Below are 10,681 nucleotides of genomic sequence, written 5' to 3' on the forward strand. Positions count from 1 at the left end.
AAAAATAAAGAGGTGGTTGGTGACAGCCAATGTGACTTCACTAAGGATAATCATGACTGACAAATTTGGTGGCCTTCTACAATGGGGTTACAGAACTGATGGGTAAGGGAAGAGTGACAGACATCATCTACCTGAACTTGTGCAGAGCATTTGACACTGTCCCACATGACATCTTTGTCTCTAAATTGGAGAGACACAGATTTGATGGATGAACCACTTGGTAGATAAAGAATTGGCCGGATGGTCAAAGAGTTGTGGTTAACAGCTTGATGTCCAAGTGGAGACTGGTGACGAGTGGTGTTCCCCAGGAGTCAGTACTGGGACCAGCAATGTTCAACATCTTTGTCAGTGACATGGACAGCAGGATTGAGTGCACCCTCAGCAAGTTTGTCGATGACACTGAGCTGTGTGATGGAGGTGACACTGGATGGTACAGATGCAATTCAGAGGGCTCTTGACAGGCTTGAGAGGTGGGCCCATGCAAACCTCATGAAGTTCAACAAGGCCAAGTGCAAGGTCTTGCACCTGGATCAGGACAATCCCAGACACAACTACAGACTAGGCAGAGAATGGACTGAGAGCAGACCTGAGGAGAAAGACTTGGGAGTGTTGGTTGATGAGGAGCTCAACATGACCCATCAATGTACACCTACAGCCCAGAAAGCCAAGCATATACTGAGCTGCATCAAAATGAGTGTGACCAGCTGGTCAAGAGAGGTTATTCTTCCCCTCTACTCATCTTTCATGAGACCCCACCTGGAATAATGCATCCAGCCCTGGGGCCCCAACATAAAAAGGGCATGGACCTGTTGGAGCAAGTCCAGAGGAGGGCAGTGAAGACTATAAAAGAGCTGGAGCACCTCTCCTATGAAAACAGGCTAAGAGAGTTGGGCTTGTTCAGACAGGAGAAGAGAAGGCTCCAGGGAGACCTTAGAGCAGCTTTCCAGTACATAACAGAAACCTACAAGAAAGTCGGTGAGGACTTCTTACAAAGGCAGGTAGTGATAGCACAAGGAGGATGGTTCTAAACTGAAAGAGGGTAGATTTAGATCCGATATTAGGAAGAAATCCACCACCCACTGTGAGGGTGGCGAGACAGTGCAACAGGTTGCCTGAAGAAGCTGTGCCTGCCCCATCCCCAGCACTGTTCAAGGCCAGGCTGGACATGGCTTTGAGCAACGGGGTCTAGTGGAAGGTGCCCCTGCCCATGGCACCACAGCTGGAACTAGAAGATCTTTAAGATCCCTTCCACCTCAAACCATTCTATGAGTCTATGAAAATGTTCTTAAAGTTTATCAGAGCAAGGCTATCTTTTTTGCTAGCTAATTAACCCCAAAGCATTCTACCAGGACCCCAAATCATGCAGTGCAATACATGACCTGAGATAACAAATGCTTCCAACTGCAGACACTCCTGATGGAAGCTCCCTTTACAAAGACTTTGCTACATTAAGAAAGAGAAGCTGAACATTTCTTTCAGCCTGAGAGAATGTTCCAGGATAAAAGCCATCCCAAGCAACCCATCATAAAGGATTTTTCATTTCCCCCTTCCTACCTCACCCCACCCTACAAGAAAAGTTAAAAGTATTTTGCTCAAATTATGGATTTCCTCTCTTTCTTGGCAGAGTTACTAAAAGAAATGTAATATTCCTTCTGGAGCCCACTTCCCAGCTGCTGAAGTGAGAGACTGGGACTATCCCCCCACAGCACCACTGACCCAGGTGACCTCAGCCACCATGGCAGTTGTTGGCCTAGGCCCCAGAAGAAAGCAATGAAAGAATCACTCAGCCAGAGACAAAGCACATCTCATCCTAAAGCTTCACTTCCAACAGCTTTTGCCTTCACTGATTCCCTCCCAAGCCAAAGTCCTTCGCCACCAGAAATGCTATTTCTGCAACTGCAAGAGCTTCTGTGCTTTACCACATACTAGGGAGATTTCTACTAGCCATCTACAATTTCAGCATGTGCCAAAACAATGCTGCCTGCAACAACACATACCATGTTACACAAGATAACACCAACATGCCATACTGTGTATTTTCCCAGCTGCATGGGGCATCCTAACCCATCAAAGTCCTTCACGTTTTGCTGCATTTTAAGAAGAGCTCATCTGGAAATGCAAATCTGCAGAGACCTGCTGAGACCGAATCTCTTCTGTGGACAAAATCTGCTGTGTGCATAAAAGCTGTCACCAGTCTGCCTCAGGCCTGACTGGAAAGGTCATAGAGAGGAGCAAATAGGTCACAGTAGCTAAGCCCCAGTTTCAACCTTGGCCCTGTGGCAGGGATGGCTAAGGCAGGGACCAACTGCACTTATTTGTGTAATGGGGACACACCTGTTGAGTGGCATGGTCTCAGTGCAGTTACAAGTCACAGGCCACCAACAGACAGCCGAGAGGGAAAAGCTATTTCTGTCAGGAGCTCCTGTTGCTGTCCTCAACAAGTCAGCCAGCTTTCAAAACGGCTCTTCCACAACAAAAATTCCACCTGAATTCCTTTAGCACGTGACCCATACTTAGCCTACTGCCAGGTTCAGTCTGCCTCCTGTGCTCCCCTCCTTCCTATCTGACATGGGTTCAAACAACTCTGCAGACTTCTCTTGCTGTTTCTTGCCTCCTCTAGTGCGTCTACACTCAGTTAGATGTCACCAGTCTGTGCAGATTTACCTCTACACCTCAAGCTCTGGTGAACGATTCAGCTGCATAAGGAAGCCAAAAACTCTAATCAGAATCACAGATACGGAAAAAAAATCTGTACATGCAGACATACACGCCTTCACATAGGCTTCCCAAAAAAAACATCATCACCAAGGCTTATCCAGACCATTCTGCCATCAAATGCCTTCTCCCCTACAAGTGGTTGTGATGGGATCATGGCTGGAAACTCCAGGCAGGGTTTGGCCTCTAACAGGAACTTATGTAGGCTTTTTGGAGATGAAATCTGGGCTGCTTCCAAAAAGGCATGGCCCTGGGAAGACCTGAGGAAATCTGCAGGTGCTCAATGGTTGTCACATATACTCTCATTTGAAAGAGCAGACTGTCAGGGTAGTACTTGGATAGAATGAAATAATCCACAGCTAGCTCACTTACACATGTTACAGGGATAACAGCAGCAAGCACAACACACATTTTTTAAGCCCTGAACTAGATAAAATTCTTCCTCCACTTTGAACTCGTTAAGATTTTCAGGGAAAGGTAGGCAGGCTTTAAGAAACTCCCACAAAAAAATTCACATTCCCAGAACAAGGAGCAGTAGTTTCAATACTAGGGAGGTGTCCTGGCAGATCTGACCTGCCCAGAACTAACAGCTGAAGACAGAATAGGAACAAACGTTATGGGAGTTTCTAAAAACCACTGACTTTTCCAGCACAAAGCAATAGCTGTGTGCCCTCTTCCAGGATTTTGCTGTTATTGCAATATCCTCCCCAGAGTATTCCCCTTTGCATCATCTGCACCAGTTCATTGCCTACTCCATTTCTGATGAAGTAATGAAACCTTGGTAAAACAAGTTTTAAAAGATGAAGGAAACTGAAGCAGCTTTACAGGCATTCACACTCCCTCCCCCGCCAGCACTGGAGGCAGAGGTCTCTTGTGATTGCTGCAGTTTGCATTAGGATTTGACTTGCATAGATTGGCCATTTCCTGCTCCTGCAGGTGTATATATTTTTCCAAGATCTGGAGAAAATACAGCTTTTATTAACTCACGGAACTGCTTGCACAAGCTCTTAAATACTCAAAGATGATAAATTCGTAAGTTAATGAATCTGTTTCTCTCAACTGGAAAATATACCACGTTCCTAGTGGGCAAGGCAGGACAGGAGACAGAGAGAGAAGACATCCAGTGAAACATTTCTCTATTTTGACAACAGCTATTAATATATTACAAAGAGCATACTGCCAGGCTATTTAGGCTGCAACTTTTAAGTTGACCTCTAAAATTCCTTTGTAACTAAGGGGAAATAAGTTTAGGCCAGCTGCAACCTTATTCCTTTCTTCCATGCTTTAAATAAAGAACCACCTTGCAATGAGCTCTTTGCCTCTCCGATTTCGTCAGTCCAAGGTGGTCCAGCAGGCAGGCACTGCATGAAGACTTAAAGCACCCTCTGCTATTCCTGGCTCTGACACTGACCTGCTGCACAGAGGGCAGCTTGTTGACATCTCTCTGCCTCTTTTTCCCCTCCCAACCCTTGTTTACCCCGGCTATTTAGGCAGCAAGTAGAGACTGCTCTTGCTGGGCCTGTACAACAGCTGGCAAAATAGACACAGGCTACCAGACACAACTGTAATATCACTATACTCACCAAAAACCCCAAAGCCTTTATGCTACTGCTCAGCTGCAGTTTAGCTGCAGAAGGCACTTTTAAGCCTTAACTTCTCTGTGATATGCTGCCATGCATTTTTGGAACAAGAAAGCTCCTTTCACCTTATGTCACAAAGATGGGGCTCAACTCTTTGCTTCAGCTGCTCTTACAACCAAGTGAAGCAAAAAATCTTCAGCATAGGGACTATCTTTTTACCATCCCCATAACAAAGTCTTGTTGCAGTACAGGAATTAAATTAAATTAACAATACATTAAATAAACATGACTATACAGAAAAAGTGGCAGCCTGACATACAGAGACTTGTAGGACAAGTGCCAAGAACCACATCCATCTAAACCCACTCTATACTTCCATAATAGTGACACAGCATCCTATTAAGCATATACTTATTGCTGATTCAAAGAAGAAACAGCACATTTTTAACTCTAAGAATGTGCTTTAAGAACCCTTCCAAGTCAGGCTCTGCTGTCCCTCACATACAGTAATTGACACTCATGTGAACCTAGTGATCCCCCCCCAAAGGAATGAAGCATATGGAAACATTGATCAAATCCGATTTCTTTCCTCTTCTGCAAGTGCCCAGTTAAATCAATACCTTAAATACTTAACTTTGCTTGCATCTGCAGCTCCCTATTAGCTGAATCTACCAGAAAGGGCAAATATGAAAGATTGCCAATGTTGTGAATATGTTTTTTCAGCATAACAGCCAGGGTCTGGGATTAAGTCCACATCTTCCTTTGACAACATTAGCAACTCCATTTAAAATTATTTAAACCTGTGTCCCGAGATTACCAAACTGGCAATATTTAAAGGTACATAGTCAGGATGAGAAATAGGTAATTTTAAAAACCAAAATCAAATCATTTCAGGTATACTACAATTTCTCTTTTCCATGCTGCTCACAGGGGCTTGCAAACAGTAATAAATTTTCCACTCTATTTCAGCATAAAAAGTTTTATAAGCAAGCTGACTGTGCAAACAGTTGTTTCACATACAAGGTAAAGCCTGTTCCCTCCCATCTTCTCACTACAATTATATGAAGATACACCTAATAGAAGCAACATTTTAAAGGAATGGTGTCATTTTCAAGTTAATCACCCTTTAAAAAAATGGAGAAGTGGGGGTGGGGGGATAAGTTTCACAGCTATCTTACACTCCAGGCTCAAATTTATCTCTATTTACAAAGCATTAGCAGATGGCTTATCAGAAGCCATTTAACAGCAGAAATGATCAAACTATTCTGAGATGGGGGTTTTTTGTTTTAAACAGTGAATACTCCCTAGGCTAGTTTTTAACTTCTGCCAGCCTCCCAGGGACCATCAGTTTAAGATCTAATGTTAGAACCATGCATGCTACTTCATTAAGTACATTTACCATAAACGGTTCCAGCCGTTGCTTTCTCAACTGCGGACAGTATTGCACAAAAAACTCCTAAAAGGAAAAAACAGTGTTCACCTCATGCAACGTTATCCAGAATATGCAATAGAAGCTTCAGCTCTTGAGCAAGTCAAAGCCAATCTTGACAAACTCAAGATTTATGCCGTATCACTAAGAAAGCACAGTTATCAAGAAGGTCCAGCTATCCATCATCTTCATCACCATTCTGTTTACCCTGAGATATTTTAGCTTAAATTCCTACTCAGCTCAAATCTAACCTCCAGTGAGCAATCTGACAAGTTCCTACTTAGAATTACTATGAAGAAAAACTGCATGCCCAGAAGCTTACTTCAGTCCCTCCCCAACCCGTATTTGCTAGTCAAATAAAACATAACCTCTCTCTACAAATCTCAGTTACAAGAGCAGAAATCTTGAAGACTGCTCTTGATCTTGGAGATACGCATGAGGAGCAAGTGGTATAGAAGCGACAGGGTTATTTAAAACCTTCAAGCTGCCACAAAGACTAAACTCTTCTTCAGGTAAGCAGAAATTTTACAACGGTACCACAACTCAACACATGCATTCATGCTGGTTCTTCTGGAGATGTACAGCTATTCAGACCCCAAAGATACAGCAATATGCCTTTGTCTTTTATCTGTTGCCAGAACTGCCTACACTGCTGGAGCAGAACTCCTGCAACTGCCCCCAGATGCTGCAACTCCACACAGGGAATGCAAGTGCTTGATTTTCAGGCACTCTTAATAAGATCTGGCATGCCATTTCAAAGAACTGAAGATCATCTGAGCCTTCCAAGAAGTTAAAAGTAATTGAAGGATTCATCCTCCAGATATATCTCAAGGTTCCTGCATAACCAGCTTGTAATAGTACTCTGTGAGTTACCCATGACTGAACTCCCTAGGACCAGGGCAGTGCTGACCAATACTAAAAGCAGCACTCAGTACTAGAGGTGTTTAAAGAAAACTTGAAAATAGGACCCAGCATAAAAGCACATCCTAGAATTACTAAAAAAACCCAACCCTGTTCATAGCAAACCTAACAGCATTGAAATCCCTGGGAGCTTATGATACTCAAGCAGCCTCCCCTTCACTTAAACCCTCTGACCTAGCAAACCTCTTCTGTAGCTGTTTATAGACCTGCATTCCTCTGCAGGGGGAAGTGGTGGTCCTTATACATGCTGCACCTGCTCTGCTGTACACCTGATCCCTCCTGCAACTTAAGTAGCATAGTATCACCTTATTCTTAATGAAAAATACAGAACTTCATTTCCTCAGGAGACAAAATCATATATCACAGTAGACAGAGTCCAGTGCACAGCCATTCTGCAGCACTCATTCTTGCTGACTTCCAAGGAATCTGTTCTTAACTTTCAAGCTGTGAAGACGGAATTGGCCTGAAAACCCAACACAAGGATTTCCAGCACAACCAAAGTCCTGCTAGCAGAAGCCATAATTATTTCTCTAAAGTCTGTGCCATTAATGAGATAATAATATGACACAGCAAAATAGAGCTCAAAACCTGACATCCCATCTTTCAATTCATGTCAACGTAGTATTTACGGAAACAATACTGAATCACTGGATGACAAATAAGACGTTGGGCTAGCAGCTAAAGGGAAACCATAGGAAGGGATTCATATGTGCTTCAAACATAAACAACTTCTCAGTATCCTCTAAGTATCAAGGAAAGCTCACATTGTGTGGCTGCCTCCGAGTGGCGTTTCATAAACTGGCAATTTTGAGAAAGGAAAGCAATCCCTGGGTCTTTATCAACCACTGCCAAGGCTCAAGCCCCAAAACTATTTCATCTAGAAAGATGCTGGTGTCACACACAGCAAAGCCAAGAGGGCTCACACATATTCTCAACCCGTGATGTGCTGTTGAACTGGGGAAAAAGCAAGTAACAATCCCTACCCACAAGCCTTTAAGACCCAGAAGCCACAAAGAGCCTGAGAGTCTCCTTCTCTACAACAGCCATCACCAGTTACACCTGCAAGCTGCTCCATGAACAGAATCTAAGAAATGTGTGCCTGGGGCCCCCTACCACAAAGGCTCTTGTGCCTAGTAACATACATAAGCCCACTCTAAAGCCTTTACCCAAAACACCAGTGCAGGCCTTGCTCCCTTGCAGCTTCTTCCCTGAGGTGTCTTCAACCGCATGGCAAGGACCACTGCTCAGAAACAGGGAGGGTGCATGGCCACACAGTAGTCACCCCGATAGCACATGACAGCTCCCTCTATCTCCTCGTGCTCCCAACTGCCCCAGCTTGAAGCCCCTCACCCCCGAGTGTCTTGTTAGAAGTTTGGGAGACAGAGACGATCTAAACAGGCCTCAGGCCCCAGTAGTTGACGGGCCACTCACGGGCTTGGTGCTTTAGGGGCCCAGAAAACACCCGCCATCCTCGCCCGCTTCCTTGCGGGAACAAGCAGCACCTCCCCACAAACCCCTCAAGCCTCCAGGGCAGGGCCGGGGTCAGGGCCCACCACACATGGTCCCTTCCCCTCCCAGGGGCGGCACCCACCGCGGGCCCGGCGCCACGACCCCTTCCTCTGCCTTCGCCTCCCCTCTTAGCGCAGACTAACGACAGCGCAGCCGCGTTTCGAGAATAGCTTCCCCTTCCCTCCGCCCTCTCACGGCGGCGGGGAGTCCCTCGTAGCGACTACGCCAGGAGCGCAGAACGCCCCTTAGCAACCAACTAGGCCGCAAGACCCTCGGCCTTTCCCAGCCGCCGCGGCCGCCTCCCCCCGCCCTTCCGCCGGGAAGGCCGCGCTTACAGGTCGGTGCCGAGCTGGGTGAAGCCGGAGTTGAGGCAGCCACGGGCTATGCGCCTCCAGAGGAGATCGCGGCTACTGAGGAAGCACAGGCGGCGGCAGACTTGGCCCAGGCGGCCCAAGGCCTGCGCGTCCAGGTAGGAGCAGATGAGGAGCAGCAGCTCCTCGGGTAAGGCCCAAAGCGGGGAGGAGGGGGAGGAGGCCCGGGATCCCCCCTCCGACTGGGGGGATCGGGGGCTGCCCTTCCTCCCCATGGAGCAGCAGCTCCTGCCCCTCCTCCCCGGGAGCCGGAGCTGCTGCTGCCCGGGGGAGGCCAAGCCATGGACGGGGCAGCCGCTCCCCAGTCACATGGGGCAGGAGCCGCTGCTGTCACTCCCCCCCTCCGGGGGAGGAGACGGCTACCGGGGCGGGAGGGGGCACAGGGCTGCCGAGCCCACCCTCGTTAGAGAATTAATTCGTTAACGGGAGCCGCTGGGATTCTCCCTGCCCAAATGTCCTCCCCACAGCATCCGGCACTCGGGTCCGTATTCTTCCGAGCTGGGATTAGTAACATCGCCTGATCCACGTGTTCATTAGTAACGTGAATAATCGATGGTGAGTACGATGATCGCAGGTAACCAGAGCATCTGCTCCACCACCTGGAGCGACCCTAGTAGACACTACACCCCTTCCTGCGAAGGGGAACTGCAGGGTGATTAATGCTCATTAATTATCCTTAAGCAGTCGGGAGTGCCTGTCACCCACAGAGTGACAGCAGGGGTCATCTGGTGCTGCACAGCAGTTTTAAACACTCCCAGATTCCTGGGCCACGTATCCCTATGTAAGGGCAGGCCCTGCTACAGTGGATTTAAGGCTGTCTTTTCACAGGTACCTTTTGACACAGTCAGTTCGGCTTTCCAGGGCTCCCTATGACAGGATCTGAAAAGTGGTCTCACTTCACACGTTTGGGTACATATATACAAGCACAGCCTCCCAAAGAACAGTTCATAATAACTGAGTCATTGTTGCCATCCACAGGAGCCTGGAGTACTGACAACGCAGAAGGATTCTGGTCCAAAATGGCAAAGTAGCCCTTCACAGATAGTGGAACAGGAAAATATGAGTACTGTTGTGTTGTTCATTCTTACAGTACTTTCCACTCTACAAAAGCTTGAAATGCTTGGGGAAATTTCTCCCTCAAAATTAAAAAAATAGATAAATTATAAGTTCATCATCTGCTTAGAATGCTTTGAACAGGTATCACTTACCCACCGCAGTCTGCATCTGCTTTTGCGCAGTGGAGTAGGAAAATAAATCTGAGTATATAATGAGGTTACCATAGCATACAGGCCTTTAGACAGTACTTGCATCCTTTCCAGAAGGTCATCTTGTCTATGTAATCTCAAGCACTCAAATATTCATAAAAATCACCAACTCGGGAAGCTTCATGTTTGAGAGATTCAAAACTGCTGTCTGAGGAGCTGTGGTCCATTTACACCAAGTTTCAATACACCCTGGAAGTCAGGGAAGTTCCAGAAGGCAGCAAATGCTCTATCAGCATTTATGATGAGTGAATCAGGTGGCCCAAGTAATTAAAAATTTCTCAACCTAAATTTGAGCTCAGGTGAAGTAACAGCACATCTGGTACACAACTTAAGTAGCCAGCTGAAAGAGAGGTAATATAACAAATTTTGCTTAACATGAGATTATGGAAACTTGGTGTGAATGCAGTTTTGTATTAATATCTTTTTGATGACATTAAACTCTTTTGTAATAGACTTCAGCAATTTCTGAAACATTAAATTATTAAAATGTGAATAACTTCTCCATCTTCAGTTGTTACTGTAAAGACAGATTTATTACCAAGTTGGTCTTTCTCTAGTAGAATCCCACGGAGACAGCTTATGGACCCTACACTAGCATTTAAAAATACACATATTCTTACTAGCAACCTGAAAAAAAAATCAGAAATCATTATTAACAAAGCTTTGTAGAAGGCACAAAGCATGGGGCGAGAGGCAAAGGATGCTTGTGGCTGCATAACCCTATGTTAAGTTTAAGCATAATCAAATCATATGTATTTCAGTCAAGCCAAATGTAAAGGCTCACATCTAGGAACAAAGAATGTAGGTCACCCTGAAAGGACGTAACTCTATCCTGCAAAGCTGCAATTCCGTAAAGACTTCATTAAGATGAATAATCAGCTGAACGTGAGC

The 10,681-nt window shown here is 45.9% G+C and overlaps 1 protein-coding gene and 2 long non-coding RNA genes across 6 annotated transcripts in view; 1 reads left to right on the plus strand and 2 right to left on the minus strand.

Annotated features, from left to right (window-relative positions):
• FBXW4 (F-box and WD repeat domain containing 4) overlaps positions 1-8,876 on the minus strand; it is a 64,717-nt gene extending 55,841 nt beyond the window's left edge. For 2 of the 4 annotated variants that reach the window (XM_061458911.1, XM_061458910.1), the window contains exon 1: positions 8,490-8,862. In XM_061458911.1, the coding sequence (XP_061314895.1) occupies positions 8,490-8,740 (251 nt within the window). In that variant the 5' untranslated portion in view covers positions 8,741-8,862. Of the gene's footprint in view, positions 1-8,489 lie in introns of all 4 variants that reach the window. The other 2 variants (XM_061458913.1, XM_061458914.1) reach the window with 2 other exon arrangements.
• Positions 2,821-8,236, minus strand: LOC133272156 (uncharacterized). Its single transcript, XR_009744359.1, has 3 exons — positions 8,199-8,236; positions 5,695-5,751; positions 2,821-2,975 (listed from the first exon to the last, which is right to left on the minus strand). It is a non-coding gene; the product is annotated as an uncharacterized LOC133272156 (long non-coding RNA).
• Positions 8,485-10,286, plus strand: LOC133272155 (uncharacterized). The gene is made up of 2 exons (XR_009744358.1): positions 8,485-8,623; positions 9,504-10,286. It is a non-coding gene; the product is annotated as an uncharacterized LOC133272155 (long non-coding RNA).
• The last annotated feature ends 395 nt before the right edge of the window (positions 10,287-10,681 follow it).

The sequence above is a fragment of the Pezoporus flaviventris genome, unplaced genomic scaffold (genome assembly GCF_033815535.1).
Source record: "Pezoporus flaviventris isolate CSIRO_AGI_PZ_B2104156 unplaced genomic scaffold, CSIRO_AGI_Pfla_v1 ptg000029l, whole genome shotgun sequence".
In the NCBI taxonomy this organism is placed as follows: Eukaryota; Metazoa; Chordata; class Aves; order Psittaciformes; family Psittacidae; genus Pezoporus; species Pezoporus flaviventris.